Raw genomic sequence first — 21,098 nt, 5'->3', positions numbered from 1 at the left:
GAGCTCCAGCAGGTAAAAGCAAGATCAGTGGATTGAAATTACTTGGGAGAATAAAAGGCAGAATTCAGTGCAAAACAAGGAAGTACTTTTAAGTAGTCATTGTAAGAAAAGTCACCTGAACATGTACAGAAATGAAAATATACAGAAACTTGAGGACTACATGCCAGAACTGTCTAAAGCCTGATACCTAGTATATGGTCCATGGATGGGAAATCAGCATCACCTGGGATCTTGTTAGAAATGCAGACTCTCAGGCCCCATCCCAGACACTGAATCAGAATCTGCATTTATCAAGATTCCCTTGACATCGAAGTTTGAGAAACACTGGTTTAAGGGAGTCTTGAAACTAGATGTGAGAGGGAATGTATTCGGTCTTGTATTAATTTACGGAAAGCAAAACTCACCAACTATTCCAGAGATCTCAAAGTTGTTTCATTCGATTTCTGCCTACTAGGTCAAAATACTGTTTCTAGGTTTCAGAGCCTGACCTTTCATGAGTTATTTTTTAATACTTTAAACAGTGCTCAGCCAAAGCTTATTCAAACACTTCAAATGTTAACTTATTTTATCAACTTAAAGATTTTGTTTAAAACTGAATTAAGGCAGCTCGTAGTGGTACATTTACAACATAGCATCAAATAAATTGCTAAAAGGAAAAATGGTGCAGAAGGAAAATAAGGGTAGGAAAGCAAGATGGATTTCTATGGCTGGTATTTAAAATGCATTATCATGACTCCTAATCACTTGCTAACTGAGGGTTAGATTTGGTTCCAAGTTTTTAAGCAGCCAACTCAAATAGGGTGTGATATCTTCTAGCATGTGCATTTAGAATGCCATGAATAATGTCCGTAGGCATGCATAAAACAGGCCCCATTAAATATATTCAAAATGTTGAATAGAAGATTCGTGCTTTATATTGAATTAATTGTAAGATTTTCTATTGTACATTTTAGAATATTCCAATGAATCACACTTACCAATATAATTTCATTTTCTTTTCTAGACAGCCTAAACAGCAGAGTAACTCAATGTTGATAACTGGTAAAAATTTAAAGACAATCTCATCACAAATAAAATTTAAGGAAGGGAAAAAGAAACAAAACTTACCAAATAGATTTCCTAGACTTGCATCCATTTTTATTTCAAATACTTGAGAAATAACATAGAATGTCAGTAAAAATACTGCCACAGCTACCACCAACTTTGCAGCACCTAGATAAAGGGCAGAAATAATTCAACATGAGCTTATGAGCCCATCGAATTTTTAGTTATGCATTTCCATGAAAAACGTAAGTGTATTTAAAAAATTCTTAAGACTAACAAATATCTACTTCTTATCTATTGGATCTTAATTTTACTTGAGTTACAACAAAAACTGTACCAACAATCTATTTTGATTGATTTTTCTGATCAAACAATTATGAGATTGTCTAGCAACCTAGACACAGGACTGCCTGAGGCATCTGCTTAGTTTTCTCATGGAAAAAAAATGACCTGCTATCAACTTCTGGCTGACTACACAAAAGTATCAAGGCCAATGGAACACCGCCACCAAGTATGCAGGATGACACATTCTCAATCCTTTTCAGTGATAAAGGGCAATACAAGACAGAGAGAATACAAAAACACTGAACCTTCCAGAGATACTAAGGCAACGGACCAGGATGTCCACTCGGCAATGAGTTCTCAAGTGAAATGTAACAGGCTTACTGTCCTCACCAACCCACACATCTCCTGAAGCACACAAGTGCTCCTGGTATGGTGAACAATGAAATATCTCCCCTCATACTTAACACCAAAGTTTAAGCCACGCGTTCCCCACTCCTGGAGGACTGAATTTGGCACCTGTCACATTTAACATGGTTACATGGTAAGCTCTGTGAACAGACTCTTAGTCTTCCGTACCTTTGTATGTTTAATTATTTCTGAGTGCCTTACAAATAATTAGCACTGCTACTAATTAATTAACTGCTTAATGTGAATCATCACTTGTCTTTCTTCTCCACAGCTAAGCAAATCTAGGAAAGAAAAAGTACAAGATACGAAAGGACATGAAAAATGACAGGAAAGAAACATCATCTTCTTACTCTTAGAATTTCAGAGCCATCTCATTAGGCTATTCAGAAACAATATTAATATTTGCCTATATAATCTCCATTCCCCTCTCTTACCAAAAGTTTAATTTAAATTGATCTAAAAGATCAGCAGTCATTTCACTATCCTTACTTAAGGAAACAAAAGCCCACAAGTGAGGCAACTGCCCAAGATTACAGATATCTTAGCGGCAGCACAAGGACAGGAATCCAGGGATCCTGACAGAGCCCAGTGCTTTGTAAGGTTCTCCACTACTATCAAATTACCACATTCTTCAGGGAAACTACCAAAACTCAACTTACCGGATAAGGAAAAGCAAAAAAGAACTGTGTTCATCCTAATTTCATCAACGTAGAGACTGGGACTGTATCCTTACGGGGATGGGAAATGAATGAACTGATGATGCTCAGAAGGGCTGACGATGCTGAGAAGCAGGAGATTCTCAGAGCTACTCATTTTTATTTAGAAACGCTCTATAAATATAGAAATGAGATGGCAAGGAGGAAGCCTAACTACTAAACCAATCAATTCCCACCCCGCCTCCTGTTTTGTACCTTCTCCCCCTTCCAAAACTGCTTCCTGTTTTCATGCAAAAGACTGACAAGTAAGGGTTTCTGGAAACTGACTATACTGCTGAACTGAATGAATAAGCGTTTTCAGAACTCTAATGGAAAACTGATGAATTCATAAAAGTGCTAACAAAAGATCAAGATAAAAAAATATTAATTACATGGGACTGAGTGAACTGATGAGGATGATTATAATTTTTGTGACTTTCTGTTTGAATAAAAAGAAAAAAAAAGAGTGACTACAAGTCATCTACATTTTCAGCACAGAAGCGAGTAAAATTCCATTAGGCTTTGAACTCTTCCCCCACAGGATCTAGTAGAGTGCCTTGTATTGATACACAGTAACACTCTAAACAAGTGTTTGCTAAAGGTTAACAGGTGGCATATTCCTTCTGGATCATTTAAGACCAAGGGCTGGAAGATTATACGTCACATGACATGCTTAACATCTCATTTTCTAGCAAGCATGGGCGTGTGCAAGTAATCTTTCCCTGTCCCTTAAAGCAGATGTACCAAACCTTCATTGTTCAAGACTGAAATATTACAGTGATTAAGATACCAAGTTTATAATACACAAAAGTTCTGGACTAAATTCAATACCAAGCTAAACCTAAGCCTACACTAAACAATATACATCATATTTACATATACATACATGTACATAAAATATACACACACCATTTAGTGAGTGCCTACTACAGATCTAAGTGCCTTATTAGCAGAACTTCATTTGCACAGCCTTTCAAGATACTCTTTTCATTTTACAAATAAGGAAAACAAGGTCAAAGATTTAGATCACTTGCCTAAGGTCACAAAACTAGTCAGCAGCAGAATTTAGTTTTAAACCAAGACCTATTGAAGTATAAGAAACCATCAAAGGAAGCAGGAGGAAACAAAAGCTCTAAGAGACAGAGAATTTAGAGGCGGAGAAACTAACTGGTGATAGAACAAGCAGAAGGTCCCTGAGAGGGGCAGGCGGGTGAAGACCAGCACAGCCTCCATAACGGTAGGGTTCTGGACCTCCTGTTGCAGAGGGGCTCCTCCAGAGCTGTCACCATCCACTTCTGGACTGGGAGGGGCTTACCCACAATACACCACAGTTCCCATTCCACCCATGAATTGATTCCCTCCTACTTCCAGCCATGGACTGTACTAATCTGAGTGTGTCCCTATTTTTCACAAACCAAAAAGCATAAACTTGAGATATTAATGCCTCACTGTAAGAATAACGGCTATAAGGATATTTCAAAGCAACCAGGATTTTTTTTTTTAATTAGAAGAGATTAATTAGTCTACAATCAATAAACTAATAGCTAATCTTCCTTATTCCTTCATTAAAGACAGTCCCCTTGAGACCTATACTAAGAACAGTGTCAAATATAACATCAGCACTCAGTGAATAATTACTCATCAATTAACCTTGGTATCAATAGTCAAAATCAGAGAAATGGATTAGATGACAAAGTTAATTTCAACTAGAATGAATGTAGAATTACATGAGAAAGAGAAACTTGCTTTATTTCAAATCACCATGCTTAAATAAGTAACGTACTTTTAGAACCATGCCTTTAGAGACGCCCCCATAAGAATATTTTTTTTTTACTGGTGAGATGATAATTAAAAGAATGACTATCTTGATTTTGAGAAATGACAAGCTGTCTCCTATGATGGACACACACTACTTAGTAGAAATTTCTATGTAAAGTGTGCATTTCCTCTACACAGTGGCTGTGCTAGAGGGGCAGGGTGGAGGGATCACACTTGTTTTCACTATAGTTAGGAAGAGGTCTCAGCCTCTCCTGTTATTTATGGATCTGTCTTTTGATAAAGGTAACTACCTTAATACTATGAACACCAAATGGTATTTTTAAATTTCCTCAGTATGCTGCCTAAGGAACAGATGTCCTTACACATAACCTCACTTATGCAGGCTAAACCTGACCTAGCAAATACAACAGTCATTTACGCAAAACACATTTTACTGAATTCTTCATGTACACTAGTTTCAATTTATGTACACACATAGGAAAGATTTAAGCTTTTAAAGTTCACAATTCATTTTTCTCAACAAGCTACAACTTAGCAAAAATAAAAATCAGCCTCCCTAAGTTGTCAAAATCGTTCTTTATATGAACATTATACATATATATATTTATATTTTTATATTATTAGGCAAACAAGCTTAATGTATAAGGACGTAAACATTAAAAATCATAACTTAAAATATTTAGCATAAATAATTTCAACAGAAGTGTCCCCCAAAAACTTATGTAGAACCCACTAAACGTCCAATTTATGATTTGCCAACTACCTAAAAAAGTAAAAAGGCTAAATAATGATTTAGTTTGTTATATTCAGTCACACTTAACATAGAAAATGATTATTTACCCTCTCATTCAGTCATTACTAAACAGGTTATACAAAAAGCAAAATTATTTCTACTGAATTAAGTATCTTACCTGCTACCCTCATGTTTGGTTTTTCAGTCTATGGCACTTTTCATTAAATAAGCTCCTAAAATCAAAAGAAAAGGCAAACAGCATTAGGTCTAGAATGAGCATTCTTCCCCAGATTGAGTTTGATTTGGAGTGTATATATCAAACTAATTAAGTAAATGTCATGACATTTCTAAGTATTCTACCAATATTAACATTTAATGAAAAAGCTCTTAGCACTGGGCCTGTCTCCTTCCACTGGGCCATAAAAGCTCCGGAGAGGAGGGTGTGTCTAAAACTGCTCTATCTCCCGCTCCCTAACTGAAGGATGGAGGGAAAACTTGTCATCAAGCATGGACAGAATGATGCCTTACTGTTCTCAGTGATTATGCATCTGTAACAAACTTTTGATATTTAGTTCCAAACCACCAGTTTTCAGCTGAGGTCCAAAGAGGTTAAGCTGCTTATCTAGTCAGGGAACAAATTACCTGCAGAAATGGGGTGAGGATTTAGGTCTGCTGGCTCCTGCTCTAGGGCTCACTCCTATGACACAATTCAGGTGTCACTATGATAAGCACTTATAGGAAAGGCACCTTATCTTAATACCAGGGGTCCTCTTCCTCTTCATGTTTTCAATTTAAGTTTGTGAAAGAACATATTCAGACCTATAGAACTGCAATTTTAAATATTCCAGCAATCATCATTATTGACAGTGTATGTTATACATCAAATGAAACTGTAATCTGATATTATTCTAATAATAACAAGAAATAGATACTGGAAAAAGAAATCTGCGTACATGTTTGTGTGCTCCCCCCTAAGAAAAAACTGAAGATAGGTGAAATTTTAAAAAGAAAATGGGAAAGCAAGTATACGAGTTTGATAGGAAATTCATGCTCGAGTTCAGCTAGACAGCTTCCACAGTCTACTCAATCTATTGTACAGGAAAGGTAGTCAAAAGAAAATTTCGATTAATGAATTGCATCAATCAAGAATATATATTTCTTTATTTTAGACAGTATTTTAGTACTGGTGTTTCAATGTTGATGTCTGAGCTAGTAATGCACAGAATGATTGAAATAAAAACAATGGCAGACTCCTGAAGGACACTGAAAGGGAGTGAGACATCCAGTTTTCTTATTCACCAATAAGGATTTATCGGGGGTGGAGGTAGTGAGCATCTAAAAGGACCAATGTTCTTACGGGAACTCCCTTTCCTTCTGCTCAATCTACTCTGAAGAAAATATCAACATTTATATTTATACTAGTACTGAACTGAGCATTATTGATTTCCTTTGTTAGTTATCTGAACACCTTCCACATAATAGGAAAAAACACTGTTACTTAGCCACAGGCCAGGAAAACGCTACAAGGAAACAAGAGATACTGAAGTATCCAGGAAACAAGAGATACTGAAGTATCCACAAGTTACCACATAAAAGCAGAAAAAAAAAAAATCTTGGCTTCTCAAATGAAAACCCTAACGAGCTATAAATCCTCTTTTGACTTCCAGCAAGATTATTATGTTCAAAACACACATATATGCCTTTCCTCCCAGCTAACACTCCAAAATAACATCACTCTTCTGTTAACATGGCCTGCGATAATTTTTGGGGGGAGAGTGATAAGCAGTTGAGCAGACACCTGATGTTCTATTTCACTGTTTCCATTACCTGCCGAGGAGGTCACACCTGTACAATTACAATCACTGCTTCATGTACCTACCCCTTGTTTGGACTGCCTAACCAGCCTGCTTCTAAACTTAACACTAGTAAGACCACAATATGAGTAACTACAATGGTCTAGCCAAATTCATGTTTTCCATTAAATTTCTCAGAGAATAACATTTAATAAAATCTCTAAATTAAAATCTCATACAATCTCAGCCACGACACATTTTTAATTAGTTTGCTTAAGAAGCAAATTAATGATTCAAGAGTGTAAATCGGCATAAGGAAAGAGTATTGAATATATTTGAGAGCAAATCAAGGAGTATCTGTTTACAATATGCTAATTCCAAATCATTCCTAACTTGTCTTCTTAGGAGGACATTAAAAACAAAGAAAATCTTTACATAGAATCATCTTGGGGGACGGGGGGGGGAAGTAAACCACCTTAATGGAGTGTGGTATATACCTCAAACTGAACCTCCAACAACCAAGGGGAGGTAGAAAAGGTCCAGAGAAAATGAACACAGCAATAAAACAAGGAAAAAGGTCTCTGCTAAAAACTCAGAGCCCTTTAATTCAGAGGCAACAGGTGAAAATTTTATAACTGTTCTTATATATTAATTAAAAAGTAGAGATATAGAAATTAGAGCCATTTCCAAAATAAGAATATGGGTGGTAGGAGGAGAGTGTTTTTAAGACAGATTACAAACAAACAAAAACCCTAATAGCACATTTGTGAAATACATTTGTAAAATACATTTTGCCCCCCAAAAGTGTAGTCTAGGTCAAAACAATAAGTTTCAGTGTTTTATAGATCAATGACCGAGCCAGATCAGCCAGATCATCAGAGCCCACTGCAAGCAGGGCCATCCTGCTGCCCTGAGCCAGGAAGCACCCTTCTGGATAAACGCTAATTTAGTAAGTAACCTGGATTGAAAGAGAGAACCTGAATTAGGGTCTCGGATCAACATACCGGATTTCTTCGAATTTCTTATAATTTAAACATTTCCTTTAGCCCAACTGTCTACGTTGGTCTGATTCATGAAGTTTTGTTCAATTCAGGCCTGAATAAACAGGCATTGTCCTAGAATCAATCAACTTCAGGACAATAGATAAAAACACAGGTCAAGTGACACTTTCATTCCTTCCTTGAGAAGCGGACTGGAGCTACATCAGGTAAATAAGAAGGGCCCATTCTATATCAACAAAAGAAGCCATAAAAACAGGACGGGAAAGTCTTGCCATTTAACAAAAACTAGGAAATAATGCAAACAGCAGAGTACATCACACACATTCTCATTTTATGTAATCTTCCCATCAGTCCTGTGGCATTATAGATGAGGTCAAGGGATTTGTCCAAGGTCATGTGAAGGGAAAGTAAGAAGCTGATACTATAAACAATTCCACTTCCCTTCCACTTCCCAGCAGCTCCCTGCCATGCTCTGAGAAGCTTCCTGACAAAATTCCATGTCAATCAATTTGGCTTTTGCAAATTGCTCTGGGAATTGCTAATCCCTGCTGCCAACTAGCCACTCTAGGGCTCTGATGGGTTGTCAAAATGACTAAGCATGTGTGTTAGAACACTCGTCTGTCCCCACTGTGGGTAGGGGGCGTGGAGCCCAAAGCCTGTGTCCTGCTCTCATCCTGCTGAACCGGGAAGGGAGCAGAGATGCCTGCCCAGGCACCCCCACCTCCCCCGGGGCCCTGGCTGAGGCCCCATCCTGTCCACAGAGCCCCAGAGGAGGCCCACCCCGTGGACGCGGCCTGAGGGGAACTGGGCGAGGCCTCTGCGGCCTGGGCTCCCTCCAGCCTGTGTGTCGGTACTCCGCCTTTTTCCTCATCCCACCTCCTCAGACACCTGGCTTAAGGGCCCTGACTCTTTCCTGCAAATAATGAGGAAACATGGTGTCCCAGCCAAGGGGTTCCCCCTCCCACCTCCTCGGGGTAGGAGGTTAAAGAGGGTTCAATACCAAACGCCCTGTCCCAGAAGAGAAATAGTCAGTTGAGTTTGGGGTCAGAAGCAAGGGCGGGAGAGGCAGTCCCACAGGGTCAGTATGCCATGATCAGGTCCATTTGGTTTGTCTTTGTGTCTTTTTGCTTTGTTTTGTTTTGTTTTAAATAATCATTAGTGAGATTTTTCTTCAGCCACCAGTGCTGGCCTTGAAGCAGAGGGCTGCAGCCCTTAGTGTCTGTAAAATAAGAAAGAATACACAGCGTGGCCATGGTTGGGTTTTTTTTTCCCCTCCTTTGAGAATTTTCTTTTGTAAAAGCAAATTTAAATATTTTTTAATACTGAAATTAAAATGAAATTAAAATGGATGAAATAGAAGCTGGAACCCTCCTCTTGGACTAAGCAGCCTAAGAACCTCATGGGACTATGAATTCACCCAAAATTTTCATTTGCCATCAGGCCGAGCTTTGAAAGAAAAACTGTTCTCCAACCAGGATTGTTAACAATAGTGTAGATACTATTTCAGAGTTGAAAGCTGATGGTGCAAATATGTATATAACGTACTGTATTTTTACGATGATCGTCGCATGACTCTACTCCGCCCCCTTTTTGTACTCCGTATCTGTCTTCCAGAAACATCACCTGCCTTGCCTCCTGGGGTCTCTTAATCCAATAACTGTATTACTGCCTTTAAAGGTTGCAGTTATTTAAAAAGAAAAAAAAAGAACACTCGTCCAAGACAGAAAGGACAAAGGAAAATGAAGTATACAGACACACTCACTGATACATTTAATATTAACAAACGACAACTTAATTAAGCCAGAAGAAAATACTACCAATTATACTCCAAAAATACACTCCATTCAATCCACTTTTAACTCAGTGCTGGCTGAACAGCAATGTAAGGAAACAAAATTTGCAACCCCAAATGTCTCTTTGGTGTGTTAATTATTTTGAGCTGGAAACAGTCAAGGCCCAAAAGACTCTTTGACCTTCCCCCTTAGCTGCCTAAAGAATTTATAGAGGGTCTGTAACAGGAAGGGAACTATCACCACAGATAACTGTAGTATGAACTACATGTGTAGATAGGGAGGAACCTAGCAAAATCTGTTTGTTAGAATTCCTCTAGGTGTCCCATTGCCACTGCAAGACCCAGCAAACATTTACCAAACATCTGCTTTTCCATCTCCACGTGAATTGCCTTCCTCCCCTTTGAAGTCCCAAACCACTACCCCCTACATCCCTCCTCTTCAGTCTTTAGCGGAAGGTAGTATTTAAGGACTCAGTTTTCCTGGGCCTCCCCATGTATACATGTTATTGAACTATTGATTTTCTGCTTATCTGTTTCATGCTAATTTAATTTTTAGACCAGGCAGAGGAACCTAGAAGGGTAGAAGAAAATTTTTCCTCCTGGACAGCAATTTTAAATGAATCAACTGACAATCAACAGACGATTCTAATATTCATATGAACTGGGGCTTTTCAAGAGGACTAAGGGGGGAAAAAAAGGTAAAAGTGCAAGCAAATAGATTCAAATTACATTTAGGCCCTGTGACGGCTAATTTATGTGTGTCAACTCCACTGGGCCACTGGGTGCCCAGATACCGTACTTTGTTAAACATTCTGGGTGTGTCTGTGAGGGTCTTATTGGATGAGATTAACATCTGAGTAAAGCAATTTGCCTTCCCCAAGTGAGTGAGCATTGTCCAATCCATTGGGAGACCTGACTAGAACAAAAAGGCTGAGTAGGGCAGCATTTGCTCTTTCTGCCTACTGTCTTCAAGCTGGTCCACTGGTCTTCACCTGCCTTCGGACTTGGACTGAAACTTATACCACTGACTTCTCCCAGCTCTCAGGCCTGTGGACTCCCGCCTGCCAACTGCAGACCCTGGGACTTCTCAGCCTCCACAACTGCATGAGCTGATTCCTTCTGATAGTTATCGATCTCAGATAGATAGACAGACAGACAGACAGTCTCCTATTGGTTCTATTTCTCTGGAGAACCCAGACCACCTCTCAAGATCAAAATGTAAGCAACTAAATTTTCAGTCCCAGATCAGTTAAAGAGGAAAATGATATAATACTGAAATCAAAAGAATACTGCAGCTACAAGTCACAAGGGAAAGTTCTTCTAATGTTATGCTTACAAACAAAAGTATGGTATTTAAAGAAAACTATTTGCAAAAAATACCTGCATTTATGTAAATAAAATAGAGCAAGTGTTGGCAACTTTCTGTAAAAGGGCCAGACGGTAAATGCTTTAGCTTTGTAGACCATATAGTGTCTATTCAAACCACTCTGCTCTGCAGTCATAACTGAAAAGCAGCCATACACAATATGGAAACAAATGGGCTCAGTTGTGTTATAATAAAACTTTACTTATGCACACTGAAATTTGAATTTCATAAAATTTTCACATTACAAAATATTCTTCTTCTTTTGATTTTTTCTTTCCAACCACTTAAAAATATAAAAGCCAGTCTTGGTTCATGACCCATGTGGACCCATAGGTCACAATTTGCCAACCTGAGATAAAGGAATAAAAAATGAACTTAAATTTTAAAAACTTTAAAAATAGAGGAATAAAAAACTTTCCTGACCATGCTCTAATATTCCAACATTTCTTGCTGGGTTATTTGTGGGCTATACAATTCCCATAAGGCTTCTATGGGTCCTCTTAGAAGTACTAGTACAGAAGTAGGACAAATCAGACAACGCTGAATTTTGTGTTCTATACGTGTTCACCATACATTTTCATAATCAACTGCTCTTCATGGAAGAAGCATATACTCCGTGAGAAGCAATATAATGGATCCTCTTCAAGAGAAAAGAAGTCCTTCCCTTCCTACAGATGAAGCTGTCCACCTACAGCAAAGATGGGAATAAATCTAGGAATGTTTTCCAAACGATCCCAGGAGACATTAAAAAAAACAGGGAAAATTAATCTTATTATATCCCATTTCATTAACTGTAAAATGATGGTGATGAGATCTTAACTGTTTTCTAAAGTCTTTAAAAGTGATTATTTTTGTGATGGGCTTAAAAAGGGAGAAGGGGGAACGGGTAACTGTGCACCTGATGTTTGATCAATTTTTAAAATTCCAAATATTTAGTTTTAAGAAATCTTTGCTTTAATAGAAAGCTGTCACTATAGTAGGTGCAGACTGCTATCAAGTACCCATCTCCCCCAGATGCCACTATGCACACATCTTCACCAGGAGGGATACATTTCTGAAATAACGAAATGAAGAGGATGAGAAGACTGCATTCATTTGAAAGAATCTTAACATTCAAACACTCAGTATGATATGTGAGCTGCTATCACTGTGTTATAAATATTGTGAATTTAATAGAATTTGGTGTTTTCTGTTAAGCAACAGAAAAAAAATCCAATTACTACCTTAACAGTATTTTAGTTCTAGTAGGAGACTCTGATATAGAATCCTAGAGAATGTTTTAAAAATCTACCATTTTAACACACATGTGTCAGACACTTAAAAGTGTAAGTATGACCCTATATGGTGAAAGGGAAATTCTTTGACGTCTACATAACAACTAGAAAAGTATCCCAGGTTTTTAAACTAATCTTACATTTTGACTAGAAGAAAATCAAAAAAAAAAAAAAAGGAAAGGAGCTAAAAACAAAGTATTTGGTAAAGAAAGGAGGAGATCTGTATAATTCTATAATGCCAAGAATATATTCACTTTTTCCAAAGATCACTGAGGAAAAGGTAAATGTATCCAACCTCCTGCAAAGTGGCCTTCAAAAAGGTGAGACTGCAGAGCAACAGACCAAAAACTTCTAAACAATGGCTCTATAGAACCAATAAATAAATCTTTTAGAAGAAAACGTTAATGTTCTATTGAAAACCTTAAGAAGAGAGGGATACGAATGATCTAACCCTGGGTTTATAAGTTTTCTGAACTAATACCATTACTTATTTTCTTAATACAATAGCATCACATTGAAATTACACATTGAAATTACAGTAAAAAGGGATTAATATCTAACTGGGCCTCAGAAACAGAATTAAAAGCATACTGTGGAAAAGCACAAATGAACCAGAAGGCACCCCACCCTTCCCCGCAAAATGTTCTGGGTGCACTTAGCTTTCCTCCACAGTCTGTCTACCCAGCATAATCTGCTATCCTTTGTTTTTTATCTGCTTCTCCTGGCAGTGCCTGGAGAGAGTAACACTTCAGAAAACTTCCATCTGTTCTGCAGCAGCTGGATAAAACTTCATTCTCTTAAGAATGAGACACGACAAACTATAACTGTCATCCCAACCTGTCCCTCGAGTTAAAAACCAGTTAGCAAAGAGCCCTGCTAATCATGCAAGTGCCCTGCCTGTCCTGACTTGGCCCCAGTGACTAGTGCAGGGAGAAGTAATCAAGCCTGCCAGACCACATGCACACTACCCTCTAAAAGCAGAACTACTGCAACAGTGTTCACCCTACACTGAGAGTTCCAGAGGACAACTCCTTCCACCACTGTGATGTGAATTTGCTAGAGACCTACAGTCTTCCCTCTTCAGAAATTTGGTATTAGATTTCTGAAATATTTCACTTGATCAACAGGCATTTAACCATGTTTTCTGTAAATATCAATACCTGAAGTAATTAGAAACTAAATGGACACGTATTCAGCTTTCCCCATCCCAAATCTAACATAGTTAAGCAGGTTTCTCCTGACAAAAATATTTTGTTTGCCAAAATGATGTCACTAAGGAAATACCACAGCAGGAGGGGTTGCTCTTCAATGAATTCTCATTGATGAGCAAAGATTTGTCCTAATCTACAGATATTCCCTCATTCAGGACCCAATGTACCACCATGGTGTTTCTATTTAAGATGGCAAGCAAAGTTCAGGTTTATTCTGACCCAGACTTGGTGCTGATGCCAATTACCACCACAACATCCTAAAACTACTCATTATAGGACAGTAGGTGGCTGGTGTATATGCATATAACCGGCTAGCTGGCACTGATGAGGGCTATGATCTCTCTAACAGAAAAAAAGTGACAAAAAAGAAATCAAATGATCAAGCCACAATAATGTCAACGTGACATTAAGTAAATATTTTAATGGACTGTGATTACAAAATGGAAATCGCTGAAGTACACAGAAGCTTAAAAATAAGACTTCTTACCTGATCTGAAATACCAACATGTGAAAGACTGGAATGGGTAGGATGAAAATAATATGGGGCCAAATTGGAGTGCATTACACCCTATGATCCAGCTACCTTGCATTTTAAAACAAAGTCATCAGTATAATCTTCGTTACAAACTTATGTCAAGTACAGGCATCACATATTAAACTCTATTATAAACAAATTTTACAAAGTAAAAGGTCTAAAGAATTGTTACATTATAATTCTTTTATCCCATAGCTTCGTAATAACCCTTTACCATAACAAGAGGAGCTTGTGGTTTCTCAGGTACCTAACACTGTATTTTGATTCCAAGAAAAACACTACTTCCCTTATTTTAACAAGTTTTAAATCAGGATGAGGCTCAAAACCACATTTTTGTGGTTAAAAATAATAAAATAATGGTGTACCTTACAAAGATCTTAGATTCAATGAAACATATCTGGTTCTTTGAATTCCTAACTATAAAATAACACACACCATGGGCACCACAATTACTAGTGGGCTTTTTACGAGGCAAACTCCTGAGCCCAGAATCCCGTGGAGTGAGGATTAAAACTCCTGCATGGTTACGAAACTCCCCAGGCGATCCTCATTCCAGCTTAGATGTGAGAACTTCAGCCCAACAGTACACCAATCCAAACACACAGAGAAGTTTGGGGTAGTGGTGGGGAGTAAGTCAGATCTAGGCCAAAAAAGCCCAAAGGTAAAATTCACAAGACAAAGGCTTCCCTGGTGGTGCAGTGGCTGACAGTCCACCTGTCGATGCAGGGGACACGGGTTCGTGCCCCGGTCCGGTAAGATCCCACATGCCGTGGAGCGGCTGGGCCCGTGAGCCATGGCCGCTGAGCCTGCGCGTCCGGAGCCTGTGCTCCGCAATGGGAGAGGCCACAGCAGTGAGAGGCCCGTGTACCGCAAAAAAAAAAAAAAAAAAAAAATTCACAGGACAAGAATCTTCATTCTTTCCTTCACAATGAATGGAAATCAACCTGACTCTGGGCCAGGTCTCCTGCAGGGGTGAGAAGGGAGAGGTGGGCAGTGAATAAATCTGGAAATAATGTGCTGAGGAACAGAGCAAAGAGAACTCCTGTTTGCAATGGTTACAACAGAGTGCAAAATTAAAACTGTCCCAATATTTTCTTGCAGTTTCCTCTCTACCAAAGCAGAATTTTGCTTAAAAAGTCATAATCCAGTTGAAGAAATGAAATGGGGATCAGATTTCTGTAACTGACAGTACAAACATACCAAAAAGAGAAAACAAGACAAAATGACATTTTGTTCTGTCTGCTCCTTCAGAGCTCCACAACTGTCGATTAAACAGCTGTAATGTAACCTACTTTAATGCTACACTATACCATCCAAGAGGAGAAAGAAAGATGGATGAATGGGTAGATGGAAAGAAAGAAAGGGAGGGAGAAACAGACATTGTTGAGTACAACAGCAAAAACAAAACTACATGTTAACTATACGAAGTTGAACATAAGCAGGATAAAGAAGTGTCTCGTTCACAAATCGCTACAAAATGAGACGAAAGGCACAAATTTACAGGAGTATAACTAGTAAACTATCTTCATCTCCTCATGTAACTATAATATTTTACATTATATTAGATGGGATGTTACAAGTTCCTATTCTGAATGTTTTAGAATTCCCCTATATATTCACTTCATTTATACGGTCTTTAAGTAGTCTGCAGAATTTCACTGCACCAGGGCAGACATAATTCTATCAGTCAAACTTGTCATGTGAAGAAATGGAGGAACAGAGTCTGCCCAAGGGCCCTGGAGATGCAAGTTAGCAGCCATTTGCAAAGAACTGGTAGTAAGAAGATTCTAGTGTAAAACTTTCTGAACCAATTAAAAAATTCATTTTTTGGTCCTTTGATACAAGCACAGGTCCTTCAATACACATTTAATGATCAACTAACTGCAGATGCTGAACGGTATGGAGAGTCAAGTAGTACACCTGATAACCATGGTACTATCTAAACGAGCCATGCAGAACTTATGATGAAAATTAATGCAGACTCGTAGCTACAGACGTCCACATAACTTTTTCTCACTAGCACACAAAAACCCACCAGGGTCCATCAATGGATGAATGACTAAACAAAATGTAATATGTGTCTATACATGGAATATTATTCAGCCATAAAAAGGAACGAAGTACTGATACAGGCTACAACATGAATGAACCTCTAAAACATAATGCTAAGTAAAAGAAGCTAGACACAAAAGATCACCTGTTTTGACTCCATTTACATGGAATATTCAGAATAGATAAATCTGTAGACAGAGAAAGCGGACTAGTGGTTGCCAAAGGTTGGGGAACGGTGAGTAACTGCTTAACGAACATGAGGTTCCCTTTTAGGGTGATGAAAACGTTGTAGAACTAAACAGAAGTGGTGACTGCACAATACTACGAATGCACTAAATGCCACTGAATTGTACACTTAAAATGGTGAATTTTATGTTATGTGGATTAAATTTAGTTTTTAAAGGAAATTTAAAAACTCACCAGAGACTAGAAAAATAATGAACAGATGAAAATTAATTAGATTATAAATAAGGCAGATGTAAGTAATAAAATAGCTTGAATCAAACAAACAGGCCGATGAAGGAGACAATAAAAGAATACTGATGGGGTAAACTGTGGAAATTTAGAGGCAGTGGAATACAATTTCCTCCTCTGAGAGAACATCAGCTGGCTCTATTTTAGGAGCAGAATAAAATTCACAAAACCTTTTAGAGTTCCATAAGATGTTATGGAAAAACCCGAACGAACTTTTTGGCCAACCCACTAGCTTTGTGAGGGCCCAGGCTGCCTTATTCACAGTATCCACCTTACCTATAATTACTGGCACATATAGGCACTCTCATATGTCTAAATGAATGTAAAAATTGTTGAATACTGAGACTGCCCATTTAAGACCTAAAATATGAGGTAAAAAAAAATAACATTCTTATGATTCCCCACAGGGACTACTTTTCACCATTCAACAATCTCTTTGTCCTCTGACCCTCTCTCCAGTGACTTTTCCCTTTTTAACGTATCTTCTTTAATTATGAAAAGATTAGTTAGTAATTCTGTTTTAATTGTAACATATATTAAGTTTATTTAAAAAGTCACTTTAACCCAGTGGTGCTCAGTCTTATTTTGACTCCCTTTTAAACAGAAGCCCCCTCCATTGGGGATTTGGGGGCGGGGCGGGGGACGGGGGGGCTGACTGCATCCTTTTTAAAAACCCTCATTTATGGGTGATTCTGAGAGATCCCCAGGTTGAGAATCACTGCATGAAACTCGTTTTATTTCTTACTATCAAGAAATGCTAGTCTTTAAAGAACTGAGAAAACATTACACAGAATCTGTGAAACAAAGCTTCTCACACCTGTATACACTGGAAAAAAAAAAAAAAAACCTGTGATTTAATTAGTAAACTGCCAGAGAACTCAAGAGACTGGCAGCCTTTAAAAAGAGATAGTTAATGATATGACCAACCCGGATGCTGATTCTGCCAATCTCTGGCTGAATGGCATGAGTTAGTAACTTGTATGTTCTAAATTAAATGGAGATCCCTCTGTACTCAATGATGCACTATATGAGTAACATTAAGGTTTCCCTACACGTAAAATTGTAAAATGTGACAGCATACCGTTAGTCCTGAAAGGTGGTTAAGAGTTCAAGGGGTCTGGGATCTACTGTCAGCATCAACCTCAACCTCTATGGGAGTTCATAATTTCTCAGTAAAATTGGGAAAGATACACAAACGGACCTACTCTATGGGTTGTAAGAAATAAATGTGCATATGAAAGCACTTGACACAGTGCCTAGTAAGCAATCTAATATCTAGGATCATTGTATTCATATTCTTTTAGGCCAAATAAAAAGAAACAGAGAAAAGGTTCTGTCAATTAAATAGTTTTGTATGACACGAAATTTTAAAAAGCAAAAGGTAGAGGATGATGAAAACACAAAAAATTACAGCTGGAGATCTTAATCTCAACGTCAGTCCAACACTCATTATTCAGATCTAGGGTCACAAATCTTAACATATGGTAGAAACTGTGAGGACAGCGGCAAACTAATGGGGAAAAAATAAGAAAAAGAAAAAAAAAAAGGAACGAACAGCACATCCATCAATGACACCGAATGCCAATGGGCCGACATAGGTTTTAAAAATAAAAAGTACTTCCAACTTAGAAGACACTAAAACTTTACAAGCGAGCCAAGACCGCCCTCCTCAGAGTTCAAATGCAACCTACAACTCCATCCCCGCCTCTTTTGAGCACTCGGCCCCCATTTCCAACACGAGCGGGAGCCCCAGAGCCGGACGCGCGCCCCAGGTGCCAGTCACAGGCCGGAGCGCCAGGTGCAGTGGCTGCCCCGCCCTCCGCGAACTGGCCGCCGTACTGGGGATGCCCGAGCGGGGGCGGCGGCCCGGACCCCCGGCCAACCACGCTCTGGTGCCCTGGTCCTGCCGCGCCCTGCCCTCGGCGGGACGCGCCACGACGACCCGAGTACGCCCGGGCACACCCCGGACCGGCGGTCGCGGGGTGAGCAGAGGATAAAGGTGAAGGTGGGTGCCCGGCTGCCCCCAGCCTCCCTCCATCCTCCCCGCCCTCGGCCGCGGCTCCGTCCGCCTCACCGTGCGTCTCACCGGCCTTCCGCCCGCCTCTCCGCCGCGCGTGCCCGCTTTTCGGCCTCCCTGCGGTCAGTCTTGCCAGAGGTCGACAGGAGCCGCCGCCTCCCGCTCGCTCCTCCGCTTCCTCCCGGGTTCCTACGGCTTCCCCTCACCCCCGCGAGTGGCCAAGAGGAAGCCAGCTAGCCGCTGGGCCGCCTCCCTCGCTTCCCCGCCGCGACCAATGGGCCCCGCCGCCGGGAAGCCGCGCCCGCCCCCTGGCGGTGGAGGACCGAACGGTCGCCCCGCAGGCCGAGGGCCGTAGAGCTGAGAGGGAGGGCCCTGCGGCCCCGCCCCCCCGCCTGCGCTGCGCTTTCGGGACCTGCCACGTGGGAGCCGCTGGGGCGGCGGCCGGCCGCACCCCAGAAGAGGGCAAATAGGTATCGTCTCTTCCTACCACACGCCGCCTTGACCCACACTTCCATAATCCCCACCTTAAAGGAAGAAATTTTAAAGTAATCAGTCCCATTCTAGAAGTCCACCAGCTAGGGTATACGAGACGGTCATATCAACGTAAGGTCGTAGGCGAGTTCCTTTTGACTCCTTAAAAGCTAACTAACCTACGGTGAAAATACTACCTGTCGGAGCGCTAGAACGTTGGTAACCCCAAATGTCTGACCCAAGGAGAAAGGTAGTGCTTGTATTTTGCACCTCACTTTTGTTTCATTTATTTAGGAACCCGACAGTTAGAAATGTTTTTCTCCTGTACACACCTTTTCCCACGATTGTGCTGTTAATTGAGAAGTCAATCCAAGTCCCACTATCCAAAACTTGAGAACACAAAATAATTTCATAATTCCGATACATACTCCAGAATAATTAATAACTATAACTCTCATCATTAACTATTATTAGGTAGAATGTTGGAACAACACATGGTTGTAGAAATTAAATTGCATTAAAGAAATAATAGGGTCTAACCATAGTTAGTCTTCTACCAAGTCTTAACTTTCCTGCAAAAATATAAAACACAGAACTTAAGTAATAGCTATGAATTTGGAAGTTTGTGTTCATGGTAGGAGGAGGAAGCAATAAATGCATTCTGAGAGCCTTATTTTGCTTGGACCTTGATGGGCCTTTGGGAATGTGTTCTCATTTAATGCTCACAACTCAACCGAAGTCAATATGATCTGTATTTTGCTTTAACAAATCAAAAAACCAAGACTCCAAAGTTGAGTTTAAATCACTTGTTCAAACATATAAGTAGTAAGTTGTGAAGTTGGAATTCCAGCCTAGTCCATCTAGCTCCAAACAAACAAGGCACTTTGTTTCTTATGATACCAAAATGCAACATGTACTGTCACCATGCCTCCCCTAGTTCCTCAGGTCCCACTGAAAGAATTTAGAAGCCTCTTGATTAGGGAGGTCAGGCCATATTTGTGAAAAAAGATTTTTGCTCCATAACCAAATTGGCCTGTATGAAAATGACATATGCTATATTCTTATAGCACCACACTTGAAACAATTTCTGGACTGAAAGTGTGTTGAATATCCAATGACCATAATATGTAACTTAGAACCCTTCAGTAGGTAATGAAATTAATAATAGTGGGTCACAACCAACATTTTGTTGTTGATTCACTGAAATAGAATAGAACAAAAAACATCAGAGTTCACAGCACAACTTGAGGATAAGTATTGTTTCATGACATATTTGTATAGTGTTAAGTGTGGTTGAATAGGTTACAGTGTCCTGGCCTACAATGTAAATTATATTTTTTCATAGGAATTGCAATGTTTAAAAGTTGGTAAATCACTTCTTTAGAGCAGCTGTTAATTAACCAGTTTTTTCACCTACCTTTTTACTTGGCAAGAGGTGGGGAGGCAGGAGGAATAGTCAGGATTAGTGATTGCGTTTAGTAAGACTACAGAAAACTTTGCAGCTCCAAGAGGCTTAATCCAAAGAAGTGTTGCTATGTTACATAATAGGTAATGATAATTTATATTTTTAAAGCTGATATTTATTATTATTTGTTTTGCGCCAGACTCTTTCCTAAGCACTTTATTTACTCATATAATCCTCACAATAATCCTATAAATACAGAGAAGAAAAGTGCATGACAGAAAGAGAAAGTTGTCCAGAATCCTGCTGCTAGTATGTGGCAGAGCCAAGATTCAAACCCACATGCCCAAAATTCAAACCTCAAAGCTCACTCTTGTCTATACTTAAAAAGAAAATTAATTCTCTCTTCAATGGGTACAAGGTTTTATATAAAACTATAATTTATACTATACTATTTCCCACATAAAAATTATATAATATTGCTAAAGGTTAAACTTGATGAAAAGCCTCAGAATATTAATTGGACCCATTCTCAAGCAGAATATTTCATTTGGCATCAGTTATCTGTATATGGAGTAGTAGACTGCCTGCAAATACAGCCACCAACATTCCTCCCATTCCTGTAAATTCATGCCACTTTTACGTAGAGTCTGTGTCCCTCGTCTGCAAACTAGGCTGGCCCTGGGACTTATTTTGACCCACAGAATGCAGCTAAAGTGCTGCTGTGTGACTTCTGGGCCTTGAAGCTTCCATTTTCTTAGGATCC

The 21,098-nt window shown here is 39.4% G+C and overlaps 1 protein-coding gene across 1 annotated transcript in view; it reads right to left on the bottom strand.

The window, feature by feature from the left end:
* FAM3C (FAM3 metabolism regulating signaling molecule C) overlaps nt 1-18,718 on the bottom strand; it is a 48,019-nt gene extending 29,301 nt beyond the window's left edge. The window contains 3 exon segments of the mRNA XM_024757817.1: nt 1,108-1,212; nt 5,123-5,177; nt 18,529-18,718. Coding sequence (XP_024613585.1) covers nt 1,108-1,212; nt 5,123-5,135 — 118 coding nt within the window. The 5' untranslated portion in view covers nt 5,136-5,177; nt 18,529-18,718.
* Between the last annotated feature and the right edge of the window lie 2,380 nt (nt 18,719-21,098).

The sequence above is a fragment of the Neophocaena asiaeorientalis genome, unplaced genomic scaffold (genome assembly GCF_003031525.2).
Source record: "Neophocaena asiaeorientalis asiaeorientalis breed wild unplaced genomic scaffold, Neophocaena_asiaeorientalis_V1.1 scaffold116, whole genome shotgun sequence".
Classification (NCBI taxonomy): Eukaryota; Metazoa; Chordata; class Mammalia; order Artiodactyla; family Phocoenidae; genus Neophocaena; species Neophocaena asiaeorientalis.
This window is presented reverse-complemented; position numbering and strand designations above follow the sequence as displayed.